The sequence below is a fragment of the Genypterus blacodes genome, unplaced genomic scaffold, assembly GCF_046128005.1.
Source record: "Genypterus blacodes isolate CSIRO-AG114 ecotype Tasmania unplaced genomic scaffold, CSIRO-AGI_Gbla_v1 ptg000348l_1, whole genome shotgun sequence".
Classification (NCBI taxonomy): domain Eukaryota; kingdom Metazoa; phylum Chordata; class Actinopteri; order Ophidiiformes; family Ophidiidae; genus Genypterus; species Genypterus blacodes.
Window position 1 is genome coordinate 2,478,527 of NW_027467132.1, and position 21,768 is coordinate 2,500,294.

The following is a 21,768-nucleotide window of genomic DNA, read 5'->3' on the forward strand; positions in this document are numbered from 1 at the left end:
AGCGATCTACCTTTGGTATCCTATGACACGCCTAAGAGAACAAGCATCTTATGTTAAATGAAACCACTCATTTCCTCCAATATTTTCTCTGTCTGACTTGATGTGCCTACCCGGAACATTAATGCTGAGGCGTATCACTGTCTGCTTTGCATGATGGCATTACAGGTGGAACTACTTTGTTTCCTAAACTGTTATAGTAAGTTAGATTGAACCCTGTATGGAAATCAATCATCAGGGATCCCGAGGGAAGAAGTAGTAGCTTGTCTCTCATATCAAAACAGATCATTCTGAATGTTGCTGTTGTTAAAGGACTGGATTTATGGCTGTGCCTCCCCCTCTGCGTGTTTTATTTGGAACGATGGAAAGCTACCTAAATTAAGAAGCATTGAGATACCATACAGCTGAAATGGGGTGTACAGGCAGCGGTAGATGAACGCACCAGAGGTTAGACATACCGGTCGATGTGGGATGCAGAGTATGTGTATTTAAGAAGGAGGGGGGGTTGAAGAGAGACATCAGTTTAGTCTTTTTGTGAACGTTTGCTGTGAGGAGAAAAAATAAAGCCAAAATGACTAGGAGACCATAAGAGAAAGTGTAGAAATGACAGGATAAATGAGGGTCTTAATATATCTAACACACAGCCTCATTAGTGGGCCTAATTGCCTTACGTTAAAAGGGATTAAATGAAACAGTCTCCCGGCTTGGATCTATTACAAAGTCAAACAAATATGCTGGGTGCTCAGACGCACCTGCTGGGTCTTAGATGTTCTGTGACTACAAGTTAATACGGCATAATAAACACAACCGTTCTCCATGCAATTTCTCCAATGCTTGAGTTCCAGCATTGATTGAGCTGCGTGGAAACATGCGGATGACACACACACACAGAAAGGTACTGTGGTCTAGCTTCTTTAAACATGGACATCCTGATTACATCTATTTGCAATGTGTCCAACCTGTAAAAAAGCCCATTAACACTCAAATTAAACATCCAGAAAGGCTGTGCGTGAGTAACAGGGATGATGATGAAGAGGTGCACAGACTACTGCTCCTGTCCTGTTTTGAAGGAAGCTGGAGAGCATATCTCCTGTGTATTTTTCCTTTCAGGCATGGATTTAAATCCTCCAAAGGGCTCTATTGTTTTTATAGGCTTCATGTCAAATACAGTTCAGTATAGCTCATGGCTGTGTGGTTAAAGCACAGAATATGGGCCAGGAAGAAAAAAAAGGGGTGACACTGGTCATCGTAATGAGCACCTGCAAGATGAGTTGCACACACTCACATATGAGTTTCTGAAATAGAAAACGTTAAAAGTGACTCTAACAAGACAACGTGACTACATCCCCGGGTTGTTAAGAGCCTTTCTTCTGGCCATAATCCTGTCTGTACTCTCCCATAATGCTTTGTTTCTTAGAAACGGAATGAGAAGCAATAGCTTTTAAATGGAATCTAGCAAAAGTGACTTATTATGAACGAGAGGTTTGATGGCCTGTCATATAACTTCATTCCAAGCCACAGTTTATGGCACACATGCTACTTTGCTACATCTAAAACATTCTAATAAGGTTATCTTGACTTGAACCTACTCTGTTTTATTTGACAGACAACCATGAGATCATTTGGTCCTTATACTGTAAGTAGTTGCCTGGTTTATAGGCAGTTTGAATAGCCATTAATAAGTAGTTCATGGAAAATGCATTAAGTTCTGATCCTCAAACTGCAAGAAGTAATAATTGAAGTCACGTAAACAAAGCCAGAGAAAACTGAGCGTCATTATCCTTCACATAAACGCATCTCCACAATAATGCAGTCAGTCACAGTGTGTTGTCAGTTGAGATCCCACTGTTGGCATTTGAAGGAGTAAATGCGGTTGTAAGTCACGTCCTTCTGAATTGGTTCCAATCCCAGCATCTCTGTACGCCATGAAGCTGGTTGCGCAAGACAATTTATGAGACCAACATATCTATTCTAAACAAGTCTCACGAAACAGAACCTGATACTGTTGACAACATCTTTTTGTCACAACGAATATCATTACTTGAACTTCTTATAGATATAAACCTGTAATTGTGGCTTTCAAATACGATGTAGAATATGTTTTTCCAAGTTCCGATTACTTAGTGCCAGTGCTTTCTTTGGAGAGGATGGACCTTTGTCAAATATAGAAGTAAAACAAGATTTACAGTCATGTGGGTTCTGGAGAAAACCAATGACAAAGGCCACATCTATATGACTTAGAACACATTTTGTTTATATTGGTTTCAACTCTGCAGGGTTGCAACAGTTGGCAGACCATTGCAAAAACCATCCAGAACCTTTACAAGCTTTTCCAAAATAGCTGAACAGGCACACGGACATGGACGTAACCGCAGGACGGATCGTTTTGAGATTCATGTCGTCGTTTCTATGCCCTCTAACTGGCTGCTGTACTGTACATACTGTACATCAGCCAATATTCCTTCTATCTACAGGTTGTCATTTAATGTAAAAATAACGCCAATGTTATGAGCAGAACAGGGGGGAAATTACAGGCAGCAGAGAGAAGATTGCATACATGTATTTGAGTCTGTCAGTGCGATAGATAATGTGGAGTAATACTACAGTCAGATAATAATAGAGGTTTCATTAATGTCAGTTTAATCAAATGCATCAAAATGTATCTTTAACCTCACTCATGCTGCAAATCATTCATATGCTGAAGCCATCCAGGACGGTGAGCGCGCTTGGTTAGTGTGGTGCTAACATCACAATGGTGGTGGACCCATACATCAACCAATAGTAAACATCTGTGGGCAGGATTTCCCAGTGAGTGGAGACAAATATGAGATGTAAGACTCAAGCATACACCCAAGCTGCAGCTCCAAAGAGACTTCAGACAAGCCACCAAATCTACCAGCTCCTGTTTGTTAAGCAGAAAGCTCACACAGTTACACACACACACACACACACACACACACACGATGAGATTTGATGGCGGCTGAGCAGTTTGTCTGGACCAAATGAGTGTTTGGTATCTTGGGAGACGGGAATTGCTGCTTACTCACTTCCTCTGTCCAGATTGATCCTATCACGACTGAGAAGGTGACTCAGCTATTTCACCTCTTTAACCTTAAGGCCACAGCTGCACCACTTACCTTTATTATACTTTTCCCCCACTAACAAGAGGAAACTGAGAGTTCTGAGATTCCTGTAGATATCAGTTAGTATCACATTATTCTTTCTCCATTCATAATTACTACTCATCCACCCACTGTTTTGCATTTAATTCAAGGAAAAGATCACAGATTTCTACTTATGTGCTATGTGTTTGTCTTAAATAAGGTTGATCAAAGGATCTGTTGTTTCCCCCTTGACCTGTTTACCAGACAAAGGCCTCTGAATGCCCTCACGTCTCTAATATCTGTTCTGCCAGACTGCTCTCTTTGGACCCACTCTTCCTTCATAGTGCCTCTCCCCCTTCTCCTCGTCTGAAGATAGCAGCTGGTTCTACTCTTTCAAAACATTCAGCAGCCTTAAATAAAAACACAGATCTTCCCTCTCGTTTTCCCTTTCGTCCTGCCCTCACCCCACTGCTCCTCTGTCTCCTTCGCTTCCTTTCTAACAGCGTAATTGTTATTTTGAAACTGTGGTCTGAGAGGTCCACATTTGGCTCTGCCTCAGTCGCTAACACGCGGAGAGCTCTAATATAATTTGACTTTTGCTTTATAGCCTCTCCAGGAAGGCATCAGGGAGCCTTTTCTTCCTCCCCTGCTTGTGTCAGGATGAACAGGGAGCTGAGGTAGTAGCAGAGAACGGAAGAGAAGAAAGTGGGCAAGGCAGAGGAGAGGAGAGGAGAGGAGAGGAGTGAGGGATTAAAGGAGAGGGTGGTAGTGCCTGTTTTTGGAAAGGGGAAAGAGGTGAAAGAGGTGACTGAGATGAAGATGGATGTTGAGTGGTAGATGGGAATGAAAAGGGGCAGGGGAAGGGTGAGAGAGAAAAGCTGAAGAAGACGAGTGAAGTGTAGAGAGAGGTGGTGTACATGAGGGTGGAGGCTGGTTTGGGACGCCCCTGTCCTCCCGTCATTAGAGGAGGGGCTGGTTGAAAGCTTTATGTTGGTGAAGCTCCAGCATTGGCGCCTGCATATCAATCAGAGAGAGCATGAGAAGGGAACATTACTGCGTGGAAATAATGAGACACGAAAGAAAGCAAGACTGTGAACAGAGAAACACATTTAAGAGGGACTGAGGAGACTGCACCTCTAAGAGGAAGTCAAATATGAACACCTCTCATTTCTTCATCTTTATCCTTCTGTTCTTGCAAAAGGGGGAAAATGTTGTTATTGTAAACATAACAACATTTACTCTTCACCTCAGTTTCATCTCTATTTGAACCTATTTCACCTTCTTTTAATAATAATACAAATGGACGTGCTGGCCTTCAGCAGCAGCCTGGGAGAGCTGTTACAGAGAAGCAAAGGGCTGAGCCTGATAGGCAGAGTCTAAGCATCAGGTCATCATTATCACGCATTCTTGTGACAAAAAAAGGGTCCATTGTTCCCAAACAGTAGTCTGCCCACTGCACACGCAAAGGACAGCTGCGCTCAGCGAGACCCTTTGAAGTTTTCAAGTTTTGGAAATACTATACGTCTCTCTTCAAGCTTTGGACAGAGCGAGAGAAGGCTGTCAGAGTCGCTGCCGTTCCAACGCTAACAATGTAGTCTAATCACAAAGCACAGAGGACTAATCAGTCTGTCTGCAAAGTGCATGTGAGCGCCACCGCCGCTCCGCTGCAGAGGCGGAACGGTTGGACCCGGCCTCGCTACGGGCGGCTCTCTGGAGAGCTGCACGGCGTTGGGAGCCAGGCAGCCAGACCTTGGACTGTGGGCATTTCCTACTAGCAGACGGCTTCAGATAAAGGAGCGCTCCACTCTCATTCCAGCCTGTGAATCAGCCCCTGTGGAGCATCACTCGTTAAGGCCACAGCCAAAACGTCACTACCACTCCCCACCATTCAACACCTGTTAACCCATGACACACAGGCTCCGGCTGACTGCTGTAAAGAACTCCCTTCTGCTCTGCTGCCTTTGTTTTCACACTAACAAGGTCCAAAGCATCTCTTTCTTCTACAAACACCTTGCTTGTCCCATTTCCCTTTGACCCCGAGCTGTGAGACCATGAGACTGTACAACTCCAGCAGACGTCACACTTAAGCATTAAACTAACTGTTATTAGATGGCAAAGGTGAAGCACTTTATGGTTTTGTTTGTGTTAGGGCCTCGCTGCATGCTTTCTTTCATGTGAGTAATGAGCGCTTTGACAGTTTAACGCCTTGTGTGGAGCAGAACTGTTCACAGATCTGTCCTCCGTCCCCCCAGGTTTGGCCTGGATGGGACCTGAAAGCCGAGTCTCCAGTCTGCTTCACACATAATATACCAGCATCCTTTTTTGTTCCCCATGGCGCTTTACTGGAAATGACATCACCTTGTGCAGGGACATGACACATCACTAAATCCATGATGTTCCTTGGTATTGTTCCTTATTGGAGTCAAATTATATAACTGAAGAATTGTTAGTCAGTGTTCTTATTCCTAATCTTAGCACTCACTTTGTACATTCGATGAAATATAGTTTAGTGTCTTCATTCTGTCCTGTAGTTGTGTGTAGGCTTGATTGCTGTTGCATCAAAGCCATTTCTTGCAGTGTGTGGACGACTTCAGGGCCAGGACTACAAAAAGGACCATTACTTTGTGTGTATACTGTACTTGGTCAAACAGCAGATGGTGGACTTCAAGTCTTGCATTCCTGCGGCGTTCCCCAGGTGAGCAGAAAGCCCATCAAGGCTGCGGTACAAGCAGCAGCACACAGTGAGCGTATACACAGCCACCCTGCACTCTCCCTCATCCTGCTCTCAACCTTCAAAGACAAGGACGACAACATGTCCAAACATGGCCGGAGTGTGTAGGTTTGTCTGAGACATCTGTGATTGTCATGATGAGGCCGAGCTCCTGTCAGCCCGGCTCTGTGTTGATACAGAGATGCTCTGTAGAGAGCTCCATGTTTCCCAGAACATGGAAGCGACATTGTTAGCCTTCATGTCTGTACAAGGCCTTTACATGTAGAGAAAACCTTTTCAAAACTCGAGGGCTTTCCTGGAATCCCTATTATATTCCAGAAGAAAGAACATGGCTCATTAAGTATTATCTAGTGTCTGACATTTATAATGTGATGACATGTAGCCTTGTGGAACCATATGCATATCTTCATACATCTGTGTAGGAATCCATCAGTTTCTCCCTTTGAGCTCATTTGAAACCAAGAGGTCGTGTACTCTGTGTTGTGTTTGGCCACAGAATGCTACACACCAGCGATACCACCAGCAATAAAACACACATATGTGCTGTGACCAGATATCAATTACAGAACCTTTAAATCACTTTTGGTCAGCCGTTAAGTAAAGATGGGTAATATGAGGTCAACATCATCATCATCAGGGGGGGGGGACATGTGAAGCTGGAGTCGTTGAGTCAACTGGCAAAATAAAGACAAACTAAGTGACTTTGATCAGTAAATGAAAGTAATAGTTGCATAAATATAGAGACTAAAACAGGTTGAGCATCTGTAGTACCTATCTCTACACACTGTGTGTCACATTGAATGGCAATGGAATCATAGAACCAGTCAAATGAGATGTGAGCAGTATTTCAGACTAAACTGTGCAATGGAAGCGGCTGCCGCTAACAATGGCAGAGTCAAGTCATATAAAGTACAAATCTAATGAGATAAACATAAAGCTGACACCGGTGAGGTCATCCTGGCTTCACAGCTCAAATGACGGATCGGGCCGTCATCCAGAAAACATAAAACGTCTCCGATGGCCCGCGTCTCTTTGAGGTTCTGCTCAGAGCTCCCAGTTGCAGCGAGACGTCAGCTCAGACGCACACAGACCTTCTCCAGTGTCGTCCATCCCTGCGGTGGAGCTGCTGCCACATGGAGGAAACTTTAGTGGACTTAATATTAATGACCAGTGACCAGGACCTGCTTGTAATCCACTTACTGTCATTACTGGGGTCAGCGTGGCTGTTGCTCCTGGGCTCTCATACCCGAGCTGGACGCTGCACTGCATTCCATTAGAGTGGTGTACGTATGGAAGACTGAGACACACTGCTTTGCTACTTACATTTGCATGTATTGGATGTTATAAATCCTTCTTCAATCGGACCGGGATCATAATTCATTTCATCTGAAGCTCATTTTAGAAAAGAAATTGACTTTTTGTCTTTGTCTGTTAAACTCAGCACAACTAAGGGGGAAGCAGTCATAGCAATGTGGAGACTTGCTCTTGTTTGTAGCACACAGAAGGAAGGTCGTGACCTCCACAGAGTTCTAGCTTGACAGTTCGGAGAGACTGTGTAATTAAAACTGCTCCGATAGAGGCCAACAAGGCTCGGGGGAAGGCCGCAGCAAAGGGTTAAGAAAATACAGGTGGACAGCTCCACATTTCCCTAACATAGTCAATGCCTTCATGCAGCCTCGGCCCTTGTACCCTGCTTTAGCTCCACATGTCAGAGGAATTTGCAGCACTGAGGAGCCTCCAGATGAACTTCTACCCCTTGGTCTCATTTTCAGGTACAGGCACACACACATTTAAACACACAAACAGAGTGTAGTTGACCTGCGTGGCCCCAGCAGGTATCGTACACACATGCCACCCTGCATTAATGACCGAGCGCGCTACAGTCATTAGAGTGAGCGTGTTGTTATGATTTAAGCATCTCAGCAGGGTGAAAAGCCGTTCACAGGCCAGGGAGGGATGAAGGGCATCCCCTGTTTACCTCCTCTCCCACCCACCAGACCTGTAATGGAGAAATACAGCTCAAGGTAACATGCACTGAAGACTTCTGCCTACAGACATGAGGTAATGCTGAGGCTAATGAGGCTGAGGAGACAGGGTGGGCGGAAGCTCCTGGCCTGCAGCTCCATTAGTCTGTAGTGCAGTCCCTCTATGGTCAAGGGCATTTACAGGGGGGGATGAGGAAAACAGAACGACATCACCGGCTGGCTCGTACGGCGAAAGCCACGGCGATGGACCGATTCAACCACATGAAAGGACGAGCGGAGGCAGGAGAGCAGAACAGCTAAAGTGAAGTGAGACGCAGAAATAAAGGCTCATTCAGGGAGATCAGAGCCCAGCAGGAGTCTGGATGCCCGCCCCCCCCTCCCGTCACTCTTCACCTCCTACGACGCACAATTTGTTATGTTACAAAGGCAGAACTCATCCCGCTGAGCCCCACTCAGGATACCCGTCCTGACACTGTAACTCTAACGCAGTATCATCAGACTACACAGCGTCGCTATGGGAACCCTGTGACATGTCAGAGTGCCCAAGAAACAACTCTCTGACTTTACCACGACTTAATCCCCCGCCGCGTTCGTCTGCTCGGCCCGCTCCTCCCGTCTGGCCCTGCCTCACTTCCCCCCAAAACAATAGGCTCAGTTAATGTATAGATTTATGGACTTGAAAATAAATACATGAAGGGGCAACAAAGGGAGCGATTGATGAGAGCTCAGTGCAGCCCAGCAGGGGCCGCATTCATCTGCAGGATCAGAGATACAAGCTCAACTTCACTTCCTATAAATCCTCGGATTCCCTGCGTGTTCTGCTAAACTATTATATTTGTTGGAAGGAGAGGGGAAATAGATGGAGAGGGGAGCTCTAATGTACATGTCTGAGCTGGGGAAGCCATTGCTGGGTCTTTACTCACAGGGCAGCTCACTCCTCAACGGATGACAGAGAGAGAAATGAATAAAGAGGAAGAGGGAGATTTGTTATCTTAAATCAGTCAGGCTGCAGACACTCAGGACTTTTATAGAACTATATGGAGATTTATGAGTGCCTCCTTTTTGCAACCACTTAGGCAAACAGCGTTCACTTGTAACAAATATCCCAGTTTCATCATACGTGCACACACAAACAGTGCCTCTCATGGTTACATCATTACTCTTCTAAACCTCTCTGGCACATGTGGCTTACTCTGCGTTACGGTGAATGCATTGAGCCCTTCGTTATCCGTGGCACCGCCGGGAAACCTAATCTCTTAACACGGGTTTCTGTCCTCCTCCGGCAGAGAGCGTATAAAACACGGCATCCCGGCTGACGCAACGCTCTCCTCACCCCGGCGGCGGCGTGGGTGCAGGCCGACGACACATCACGTGAACTGACAGGGCGAGCCGTTCGTCTGCGGCACCTTCTCAGACGCTGGTCGTTTGTTACGGCGGAGTCACGGGAGTCTGGAGCGCCGTCACTCCCTTGTAGCACATTTGCTGTGCTATCAAAACACAGCTCAGCATCTTTGACACCTCGTGTCAGACAGAGTTAAATAAGCACACAGACGAGCCGGAGACTCCAGGAAGCTGAGACAAAGGGGGGATTAAGACGCAAACATCAGGGTAATGGCGTACGTGGAGGTGGGGAGAGGAGAGAACGTGAGCCGCTTCACCCAGACATCAGCCATCTTAGCTCTGGTGTTCATTTGGCCGTGACAGAGCAGCGCTGAGTCACATGGAGCCGGGGTGACAAACCACCCCAGAGAAAATGGGATCAGTCCGCACTGGTTTACACATTTTCTCTCTCTGTCACTGCCACAGCGTTCCCACACCTGCCAAACGCTCTTCATCCCCCCCTCTTAACTCCACAGGAACAATGCAGGGTGTTGTTCTTCCTGCGTTGCATCGTCGGCGGTTGTCAGAGGGGAAAACGCGTGTTCACCATTTCTCTCACTCGGTCTGAGTCAGAGGCAGGCCAAGCCAACGTTCGGCCCTTCATCTGAGAGGAGAGACGGGGGTGAGAGGAGAGCCATGCCAGAGCCAGCTCCTCCTCTTCCTCTGGATGAAGGCCACTTTGACCTTTGACCTTCCCTGCCACTCACTCTATGTGAAACTCTAAACTCTAAATTGTGCATTAGTATGTATCCAAAGAACATCTACCTGAAGACACAAACACCTCAGAGATACAAGTTAAGCTGGTTTTTAATATAAAATGTGACCATTATCAAGAATATGTGAATCCATACAACTTTATAAACAGAAACTCATTTACAGTAAGAAAGTACAAGCATGTCTTAAAGTTCTTACTATCATCATCATCATTAATACATGGACAGGGACGGAGACACACAGCTAATTAAAGTGAAAGTAATGATGAGGGACCGACAAGAGACACAACACAAGGAACCTGTACACTTTAACAGAGGAACGCCCCAAAGACATGGATCAATCTAATAGAGTTTTGGATCAGTCTCATTCAGAGCGTTCCGGTTCTTTGAGTTGTGTCTTTTGAATCCTCACCGCTTGTTGGACGTCGAAAGAGTGCAGAGCCTGTGATCTCTCCTTTACATCAAAACAGATACAAATCCAGTGACTGAACATACTTTACACTTGAACGCAGCATCTGAGCAGAGACTCTGGTACCTGTGTGTGTGTGTGTGTGTGTGTGTGTGTGTTAGTACTAAAATCATTTATGCAAACAGATGCATTAAAAAAAAACTCCTCTACAAACTGACAGAGGTAAAAATCAATGCATAGATAATTGGGTCATATTGTGTGTGTGTGTGTGTGTGTACTGTGTGTGTGTGTAGAGAGTGGACATGGAGGGAGTAAAAGAGTGTGTGAGGACGGCAAAGACTGGATCAACAAACAGGTGGCTTACAAATCAACGACTCAGAGTTAATAGTGATCATGGCCCTGATAAAAACAGACAAAAACACAAAAGCTCCGGCTGCCTAAGAGTTAGTTAGCGTAGGAAAAAAGGGAGAATTGAATTAGCAACAAACCGCTAATGCTCATAAAGTCAGGAGTGGCTACCAGCAGTTGTGAGTTCAGCCCTGGGAGTGAGCAGTGGAGCCTATTAGGAGCCGTATGTGAGTAAAAACAGGGGCTCCACCCTAATGAAACACGACTGTGAGGCTTTTCTTCTAACAGACAGCCGAGGCGTCCGGTGCCGGGGCCTTAAATGGCAAAGCTATTATGCTGGGCACCTTCATACGAGGGGTGGCTTCTCCAAACACTCCTAAATGGAATATTAAACACCTCAATCAAACAGCTCTCCCCGCGCTTAGCAGGGGGAGAAGTGGGACTGGATGGTTCAATCAGAACACTGCATGAAGGCGCCTCCAGTGTCAAAGCCGTGAGGTCCAGGTTGAGGACGGGTCGGATCGGGGCGCTCGGGATACGGCAGGTACAGAACCTACTAGTGAAAGATATTAGAACATATATTAATTTCTCTTAAATAAAATGACACCAGAGGAGCTTTTGTACCTGACCGTGTTTAGTTTGGACGTTACGGGAAAAGATCAAGTGCTGTTTAGAAGCACGTGGTTCTGCTCAGACGTGCTGGGAACCAACTAGCAAGAAGAAGAAGAAGAAGAAGAAGAAGACGGTTAATGGATCCCTTTGGTTCCTAATGGACACTAAAGATAGTAAAGAGTAAGCTGTGGTTGGCAGGACTGCTGGTGTTGTGTACTGGGACGGTCCAGCCCAGTTCCACAAACAGATTCTGGTTTGGATCGAGCTCGTGACCCAGACTAATCCCAAGTTTGGTGTCTTAAAAAAAAAAAAGGGACCGATTCTCCGAACAGAAGTCGTTAACCTTGATCCAGAGAACAGTGTGTGTCCATGTGAGATCTGGTTCGGTCCTGGCAAACCAGATCGTGACCACGTCGTAAGTTTAAAAAACCGAGCCGACCCCAGGCAAACGATCCCTGCTGCCTATGGTGACCCACAGAAATGTCCTGTACCCCCCCGCCCCGCCCCGCCCCTGATCCCAGCCACAGCAGACACACAGGTGCAGTTGTGTGTCAGAGCCCTTCCCCCTCTTGTGATTGTTCGGGTCTCAGGAGTGAGTCCAGCTGATTGGAACCCACTGAGTCTCCATTTCCACTTTCTTCAGCGCCAACCGCAGCTCGCTGAAGGCCGCTGCCAGGTCGTCGTTCACAATGACCTTCTCAAACAGATGCCCGTAGTGGTTCTCCATGGTCTGGGCCGCCTCCACCATCTCCTGGAAGTCTTCCTCCTGAGAGAGCGCAGACAGGGAAGAAGAGGAAGACGGTGAAACAGACAAAGTAATGGGCAGGGTGGAGAAATGAATAAGCTGAGAGCAGCAGGACGTCTCAGGCTCTGGATTTGCTGCGAGGCAGAAAATACCGAGGGGAGATAAAGTCGCATACTTTCAGGACAAATTATATGGACAAAACAAGCAGAGAAGCAGTGTAAAATGGTCCATATAGAGATCTTTACAAGCTCTGGGGAGCGTGGTACCCACATATGAACCCTGGCTCAGAGTCAGGCACTAAAACCTCCATACAAGAATCTGACCTCAAGGAATTTTCATAATTTCCTCCACTAAACACACACTGCTATCTAATTCTCAAAGAAAATAAATATGCCCCAAAAAAAGACAAAACATAACCATCATTTACAAAAGACAGACATGCAGAAATATAATTTTCGGCCTGGATTTTTTTTACGAGGGACGACCGCTCGCAGGCGATGCCATCCAAAGGCTCGGGCCACGAGAGGCTTTACGGCGACCTGCTGGATCTGCTGCGGTCGCCACGGAGAACGTGTTGATGGACGTCTAAAGATGAAGAAGGCAGAGAGACCGTGAAGGAGGGATCTCAGAGAGAGAATGGCCTGATGCCCGTGAGAGCAAAGCTAATCAGAGGAGAGAGTGTCGTGGAGTAAGGATCATTATTCTTTATTATTATTGATAGGTGCATCGGTGCAGCATCTATGGTGATGTGGGCCCTGGGTGTTGTCTGAAGGAATGATGTCACAGCTCTAAGCTTCCTCTGCAGGGTGACCAGCTTCTCCATGGCCTGGATAATAAGCCTCGTCCTTGGCAGTGGACTTGATTATTGACGTCCTCAGAGGCTGCGCTCGCCATCTACAGGTTGAACGGAACAACGTTTTTGTTTGGCCATTATGCAGCGATGGACTGTCCAGGGGTTTGGGCGTCACGGTGGACCGGGGTTGAGCCCTGTCGCCTCATAACAGGGGAGACCGGGTGTTATCCCCGTGTTAACCCCGTGTCAGCCAGGGCTTCCACCCACCTCCAATGACATGCAGGTTAAGGTGAACTGCAAAGTAAACATTGCACCATAGGTGTGAGCGTGAGTGTGAAGGAGTGTGTGTGCGTCTGTCGGCCCTGTAACGACCAGGTGACTCGTCTCAGGTGGACCCTCCGGTCTGGCTCACTGACAGCTGGGACGGGACCCACCCCCTCCCCCCCCCCTGCAGCCTATAAGCAGCTGGGCAGACTGGTCTAGAGAGGCCACAGACCCGGGCATGGAGAGCGTTCACTTTCATCCCTGCAGCTTCATTGCAGTTCAGACACAAACCCCTCAGGCCGAGGTCGTAGAGGTCATGTACAGGAAGTGTTCTGCCCTAACTCGCTGGGAAAAAAAAGGCTTAAACGCTCCCAGGGCTTCTTGCCCAATGATCTGCGTGGTGCTTGGGGGCATTCTGGTGGAGTCAGGCTCAGCTCTTTGTGTAATGTCAGGGCTGGAGTGGCTGGACTGATTTAGCCTAATGTTTTTACTGGAAACACTCAACTTTAGATCCCCTGACAAATATGGTTTTTATAGTGACTCCCTCTGCCAAACACAAAATTATAAATACACATTCATACACGCAAACTCAAACACACGCACGCACGCACACACACGCACACAGACACGCACACACACCCACAAACACGCATGCATGGCCCAGCTGAGAGTGTGCATCCAGTGTGTATACACATAAACACAGCCTTGTTAAAACTCTGAACGCTTAAACAGCTCACTTTTTAGCGACGCTCCCTCGGTCCGGGAGTAACTTCTGAATGTTTCTGGTGGTTTTGCGCTTGGTAATGGATTAGACACGGTGCTAAATATGAACACTCCCTCGATAAGACGCTTTGGAAAAGCCCCGTCTCCTTTTTCTGAGTGGACATCATGGCGTAGACGCGTCCAACACGCACGCCCACACACTCCAGATTCCCTCCTGTTGTCTTGTGTGATGGTTCTATCAGGACGCGTCTCAGGGGATGTGGCCAGACTGCAGGGAGGTTGGGGGAGTGGCCTGTATCCCTCAGGGCATCTGGACCGCGGCCCTGACAGGACTCCCCCCCCCCCCCCCTCCCCTCCCCTCCCATCAGCCCCCTCTCCTCCACAGATGACCACTGTGTCCCGTGGCAGGAGGACGACCCCTCTGACCCTCTGATCCTGGCACACACATTAACCCCTGAGACTACACACTGTTTGGTGTGCGTGTGTGTGTGTGTGTGATGTTTCCATGTCCACCAGCGAGTGTGTGAGTCGCCGTGTCTGTCTCTAGTTTAGGCCATTCCAGGTAAAAGACCATTAATCACAGCAGGGAGCCTGTTAAGGGACAGCGAGCTGGGCAGAGACACGGAAAGAATATTACAGACCTGAGAAAATAATAAGATAGATGAAGGATGAAATAAAGGGGCAGAGAGAGAGAGAGAGAGAGAGAGAGAGAGAGAGAGAGAGAGAGAGAGAGAGAGAGAGAGATGAATATAATGAGGGTAAGAGAAGCAAATGGAAAACTGGGCAAGAAAGAGTGAGTGGATATTCTCTGGCACCCACTGATCCAGACTCGATCACTCTGGGGCTGATCAGACTCAGCTCAGTCAGCACCGAGGACAGTTTGAGCTCGTGCCACTATCGGAGGATCCAAACTCACACAGGGCTCATTTCTCCACACGGCCATTTAACATGAAATGAGTTCAGTCATGTGCTTGAGCTCCTCCGCAGACAAACGACTTCTGTTATTGCACGACGCTAAACTATTCACTCACACTCACTGATGTCTGCCTGAGCTGCATATTGACTGATTTACTTTATTCTCTAATTGTCATATTCTGTAATTGTCCTGCGCATGTTTGACTGTAAAGCCTGTCTGGAAAACAAATTCCCTTTATGGGGACAATAAACTTTCACTGCTTTAATGGCACAAAACAGTGTGTGTGTGTGTGTGTGTGTGTGTGTGTGTGTGTGCGTGTGTGTGTTTGTGTGTGCTTCAGGTTTCACATTCAGCAAACCAGACACACACACACACACACACACACACACACACACACACACACACGGACAGACGGTCCCTCAATGTGAAATAGGCTTTTTATGCGTTCCAATAAAATACAGTTGCAAGAAAGTGTTAGAGAAGCCTTTGGAATTTCTTGTGTTTCAGTATTATTGCCCTACAATCTGCATGTAAGTCTCAATAATGGACAAACACAAAGACTGCAGTGATGGAGACTAAACCTTTCATGATGAATCCAACCAGCTGTTTAGATCTGCACCGTCCATCAGTGTGAGATGTTTGTATTTAGTGAGTAGAGACACTTCCACTGATTAACTGGTTAATAATCTAACTCTAATGACATGATTATGATTTGTTTTCCATCACTGGTCCTCTGTTGTCGTCTCCAGTGTGATGTCGCCTCCACCGGGCCGGGCTGAGGTCTCGGCGTTGTCTGGCGCTGCCTTCTAAACTCCAAACACAGCAACCTTTTGTCTCGTGTCTCCACAGAACATTATCCCAGAAATGTTTGTGGAACATCCAGCTTGTCTTGTGGAAAATGCCTTTTTCTTATGGCCGACATGCGAGCCAAGCAAAAGGTCCCCGGCTTTAAAAGGTCATTACAAAGGAAATCAACTTAAGGCTTATGAGAGCCGGATGACGGCTGGATGTCTGCTTATCCTGCCGCTCTGCCCAAGATAATATGGAGATGTTGTTGTGAGGCTTTCTGTCGATACAAAGTGTGACAAAGAAGAATCCAAAGACACACAGCTGCTGAAACAACAAAACAAGAGCCCTCTGCCTTTATGTTTAAAGCAGATCTCTCTCTCTCTCTCTCTCTCTCTCTCTCTCTTATCCTCTCTCATCTCCTCATGGTGGATGGCGTTGCTGGGCCCTTGTGTGTGTGTGTGTCTGAACACCAGCAGCTCCACACACCCTGGTTGCTCACCCGGCTGACAGGAGCCTCTTGTTTTTATGGAGGAGCCTTTAGGTTACTGAGGAGAATCCACAGCTCTAATAAAGCCAAGAACAGCAACAACAGTGGAGCGTTAGCAAGCCTCCTGCTCCCGTCAGCTGAGGGGCAGCGTCCTCATGGTCCCCACAAGAATACGAAGCAAAGGACAAATGATATTCTGATGAGTGAATATGTGTGTGTGTGTGTGTGTGTGTGTGAGAGATGAAAAAGGGGAGGATGACTCTAATGAAAGCCAGAGAACACTGGGGTGTACGGCTCGTGCTCGCTGGCTGTGCTCACACCTCCCTCATCCTTCATCTGCACTCGTCCTTCCTAACACTCACACGCTGCTTCGTGGTCACGCTTGTCTCCGTGTCCGACCTGTCTCTCTGTTCCTCTCACCTCAGGATGTCCCATCGCTCCATCCCCGCCGCGGAATCGGCCTTAATGTGGCCGGCAGGCAAGGAAGACACGCGAGCGAGCGAGCGAGCAAGGAAGCAAACGAGCGAGCAGTGGGCATCACGGGGCTGGGAAACCCATCATGTGCTCCCCCCCCCCACCCATCACCCATCAACCATCACCCCCCCCCCCCCCCCCCCTCTCTACAGATCGACATCGCTGCAGCACTGAGCACTGGATAATTGTTTTCATCTGTGTCCCTGCTGGGTTGGCACAAAGGTGTGTTAAGGATGACCTCATCACTCAATCACTCATACTACACATGCAAGCACGCACGCACGCACACACACGCACACACACACACACGTACACACACACGCACGCACGCACGCTGGCACACAGAAACACAGACACACAGGACCCAGATTGTGTTTCTGTTATTCCTGGTGTTGCTGGTCTGTGTGTGTTGAGTTGTGTGCTTCTACAGTGTAACACCGTGTCAGGGTCAGACTCTAACTGTGGGGACTTTGCTGCACCTTATTAAGGTCAACACACTCCATACATATGAGGTCCTTACACATATAAAGCTTAACAAAGAAACCAACATGTCAGATTTTAGAAAACAGCACACACCTCTACACACACACACGATGAGCGGAGACAGAGTGAAGTGAACGACTGAATCTCTCACCCGCAGAAAACCAAGAGCGTCTCCTCCTGAACACTGTGGTGGATCGTGTGCGTGACTCAGTGGCTGTTCCTGCCAGAGCCAACCATTAATCCACTTAACACAAACACAAACCCTTTCTGAAAACAAACTTCTGTTCCTCGTGCAGATCAAACTGCCTGCCTGCTTCTGAGTCGGGTCTCTGCAGAGTTTCCCTGTTTTTACTGCAGAGGCCATAAAGCAGCGTCCCTCTACACGGTGCCTCTACACGGTGCCTCTACACGGTGCCTCTACACGGTCCCTCTTACCGTGAACGACTTGGCCGATCCCTTGTCGTCTTTGCTGGATATGAGCATTGCGTTCTGCCTGGTCTCCCTCAGTCTGTCGATCATCGGAGGCTTCACGAACACGATGTAGGGTTTAAACTCGGCCGTCCTCAGGTGCTTCAACGTCTGGATGAGGGAAAACAAATACAGGATAGATGTACAAGCGCAGGAAGAGGAGTGTGTGTGTGAGTGTGTGTGTGTGTGTGTGTGTGTCACGGGTCTGGAGGATGGGGGACAAAATCATTAACGTCAGCTTGTAAGAACTTGACTGAATGAAGAGGCGAGGAGGGAGGATAGCAGGTGGACAGACGTCACCTATAGCAGTGACAGGCTTCCTACACCATCACCAATCAGAGAACAGGCCTGGGTGGAGTCTCTGTGGAGGCGGGGGGGTCTGGGGGGGCGGGGCTTAGACTGTAGGCTCACACCACACGTGTGCACTCCGTGTCCTCTCGTCCTCTCGTCCTCTGGCTCAGCCTCGTTCTCACACACTTTTAGCCGAGGGCTCCCGGGCCGACTCTGCCTGCCGCTCAGGCCGGGGCGGTTTGACAGCGTGCCAAGCTAATCTATGTAATGCTGTATCTGTGCCTGTGTGTCATTATCCACTGAGCAAACACAAACAAAGAAGCTCTTGTGGAGGCTGAGGCTGAGATGAGACGGGGCCTCGGCTCTGGATAACGTGAACCCCGCTCAGGGACTCGGCGACAAACCGGCCGCTTGTGCGGCGCCTGATCGCCACCACCCCAAGACACATGAGCTCAGGGGGAAATCTTCAAATGGAGGAAATTGGCGGAAATTGCTGCCTTGAAATGGCTCCTTTAGAACCCGAGCAGCCCGGGGCCTCAGGCAGAGAGGGAGAGCTGCTTCTGACACAGACACGGACGCCAACACGCTAAAAATACAATAGAGCGAAGCGATGAGGAGGATGGGACAGAGATGAAGAGCACGTTCGGGGGTGTGTGTCACTCACATGAGGCTGGACATCCAACAGACACACTTTGTTCTTGGACAGGACAGAACGTATCGAGTCCAAGCTGGTCCCGTAGTAGTTCCCTTTGTACTCGCCATACTCGATGAACCTGAAGGAGAGGAGACATGTAAGGGACGCAGAGGAGGAGACAGGGACAGAATGACAGATACTGGCAGCATTGATCAACCACAGGAAGAGAGCACAGGAGCGGAGAAGAAGGAGCTGGTTTGATCTGGAGTACTGGATTAGCCAGAGATCCACCTGAGACATCATGATGAATACACAGAGGGAAAACTAATTCACAGGGACAGCAGGATTATTCTCTCAGCCCCCTGACTGATCTGAAGATAGCATTCTTCGGCAGAACTTAAAAACCAGACGTTTTGGCCAACGTGCCTTTATATAATCCCACATTATCCTTTCAATCAGTAACACCTGTTTGTTCCAGAACAACCACAAAGCCCCGGGAAGCCAAAACCGTCCCCCCTTAATCCGCCGAGGCTCTTAGCCCAGCGAGTGACTGGGGCGCGAGCAAACAAACACTTCTTCACCCGCTAATCTTCCCCATTTCACACCGATCGCCCGGGTATTTTTAGGGGAGAACGGGGAGGGGAAGCGGGGGGGGGGGGGGGGGGGGGGGGGACGGGAGCGTCGTACGGACGAGGAGGGAACGCGGAGCTGGTGGGATGTGGCGACGCGCTGGCATGACTGAGACGTTAATATGCTAACTGCCTATGTTAGACGTTTACACTTGGCTGCAGAGGAGAACAGGAGGAAAAGGGAAACAAATCTTTAACCAAGCTCGTATTTGCTTACGGAGCGTTCATCCAACAGAATGCAGCTTTGAGGCCGCCTGCGTTTAAAAATCCACACCTCGCAGGATTTGTGCAGATGTGCATGTTACAGTGATATAGGAAGGAACGCCAGCGAGTGGAGCTCCGGCTGTGCTGAGGAGCCTGAACTCTGTGTGCGACACAGGAAAGGGCTTCCCTGGGGAAAGCTGCTCCTGCTACACGCACATTGTTGCGGCCTGGTGCCCCGGCTACTCATTTAGAGCCGTCCTACATTGTTTCTGCTCCCTGCAACAAGGCATAACACAAACAAGATCATCTCCCTCTGTGACTCTCTCCGCCCGCTGCTTTGTAATTTCAGCGCCCGGTGTCCCACGCCTCCCACAGCCCCACATCACAGCTCTGTCACTCAACCCTCCGACTCCCTGGAAAACATCGCATGCCATGACCCGCACCGCAACACGGCCTAAATATACGGCCAACCCCCTTCCTTGGTCCCTGTGAACGCTCTGACACTCTATACACACTCGCCGGCCACAGGATTGCTCCTGTCTTGTATGTATGTGTGTGTTTTTGCGTGTGCACCCTATCATACGCTGTACACTGTGCACTGCATCTTTCTTCCCCCTTCCAGTTCGTGTGAGAGCGGCAGAAAGGCATCAATCATTCTTACGACGATTACAACTTGTGTTTCAATTTGTCGGCCGCAAATGTCAAGGCGGGCCACGGAGCGGCCGAGGGGAGGAGGAAGCGGGACCGGGGGGAACCTCGGGGCCGGGAGTCTGGAGATCCGTTACCGACACAGGGCCCGGGCTTGTCAACACCGCCTCGCAGCCGCTTACAGAGACACACGCGTGACAGCGCACGCACGGGGCTTTGTGGGAGCAGACGCTGGCGTTCTTACTGCCGCGCTGCCTCTGGTGGCTGAGAGCGAGTAGAGCAGCGCTGTGTTGTTTCCACTCAGCTACGGTTTGGAAATGGAGATCGTGAACCTTTGAGAAGCAAAACGTGTGCGATAATCTGATTCCTGAGCATGAAGACAAACCCACAGAGGTTAGAAAATCAATCTCTCTCCTCTAAAAGGAGCGGTAACATGGAAGCGCTTTGTTCGCTTGCTTTGCTGTGCTTACTTGTTGTTGTGGATGTCGGTCTCAAAGAGATGTTTGGAGATGAAGTGGTACTCAACGCCGTCGCTCTCCTGATTCCTCTTGGTGCGACTGGTGTCTGAAAGAGGGAGAGAGAGAGAGAGAGAGAGAGCCATTAGCTCAAACCCAGACGGGCTGCCTCAGGTTTGGGGCAGTAAGCATCTAAACGGAGCTCATTAACACAGCAGGCTGCTCCGTGCCAACCCTTGTATAGGAGCGCAGATTATTGTGAAACAGTGCAATAAAACACAGCAACACACTCAAGATACTTACTGACACTGAACAGAAGCCTACTGTGTCTTATTAAATGTGCCTGTAATGGAGCTGCAGTGTGTGTGTGTGTGTGTGTGTGTGACTACATTATCACCCGGTGTTAGCTTCAGAACAGTAGCAGTATTTACTTTGCTTTAAACTATAAACGCTCGCGACACTGACAGGGTGGAGCAGAGGGAACGCAGAGGGAACGCCAGCGGGCAGGACCAGGGGGATGACAGGGGTCAGGGGTCAAGTTCAAGGGGGCTTCAGAAGTCAAATGGCAGAGACGAATGGAGACGCAGAGCTCCATCATAAATAAAATTTGATCACCTGCGACTAAAGCTGCAGATTTTTGCCAGATTAAATCATGTTTCCATCTCTGCAGGAGGAAGAGGAAGGCCAATTAGTTTCTGTCAACAACCCCAGCACAATGCAAATATGGGGCCACACACACACACACGCACACACACACACACACACACACACACAGACACACACACACACACACACACAGCGTTGCATCCAATGATTCCCAAATCATGGAAAATGTCAGTAAGTTTGGATGTGACTCAACATGTTTAACCCCAGACTCTAATGGCTTATTGGAATGCCGCTGGCGTTTTCTGAGACGGCTGGTTTACATTTTATAGCGACAAGCAGAGGGAGAAAATAATATATATATATATATATGTGTGTGTGTGTGTGTGTGTGTGTGTTTAAGTGGGGCCACAAGCCAGCGGTCAGGTTTTCAAATTAACAGAACGGCTCGACGCTTTCTGCTCTAATCTGAAACAACAGCGAGTGCTAAACACAGCCAGGTGTCTATTGGCACTCATCAAAGTGAGGGAAGGAGGAGAGGAGAGATGTGGAGTCTCCTTGCCCTCAGTGACAGTCACAACTTCTGCCATACATTTTCTATATGCATCAAACTCTGGACTCCATTCAACACACACCACAGGTCACAGCTGAGAGCAATTAACAGCTGTGTGCGTGTGTGTGTTTGTGTGTGTGTGTGTGTGTGTGTGTGTGTGTGTGTGTGTGTGTGTGTGTGTGTGTGTGTGCGTGTGAGCGAGCTGCCGGGCCGCTGAGGTTTTAATATCAAGGACATTTCAAACATGGGGCTTTAGCTGGGACACACACAGACACACACACACACACACACACACACACACACGCCATGTAGCTAACATGGCAGTTAATA

At 48.4% G+C, this 21,768-nt stretch overlaps 1 protein-coding gene across 1 annotated transcript in view; it reads right to left on the reverse strand.

Moving 5' to 3' along the window:
- Positions 1 to 9,986: 9,986 nt before the first annotated feature.
- The window catches only part of LOC142988775 (MAGUK p55 subfamily member 7-like), a 50,679-nt gene continuing 38,897 nt past the window's right edge, over positions 9,987 to 21,768 (reverse strand). Inside the window, exons 11-14 of the mRNA XM_076138030.1 lie at positions 20,298 to 20,391; positions 18,377 to 18,485; positions 17,389 to 17,532; positions 9,987 to 12,045 (exon numbers count right to left, since the gene is read on the reverse strand). Coding sequence (XP_075994145.1) covers positions 11,866 to 12,045; positions 17,389 to 17,532; positions 18,377 to 18,485; positions 20,298 to 20,391 — 527 coding nt within the window. The 3' untranslated portion in view covers positions 9,987 to 11,865. The remainder of the gene's footprint in view (positions 12,046 to 17,388; positions 17,533 to 18,376; positions 18,486 to 20,297; positions 20,392 to 21,768) is intronic.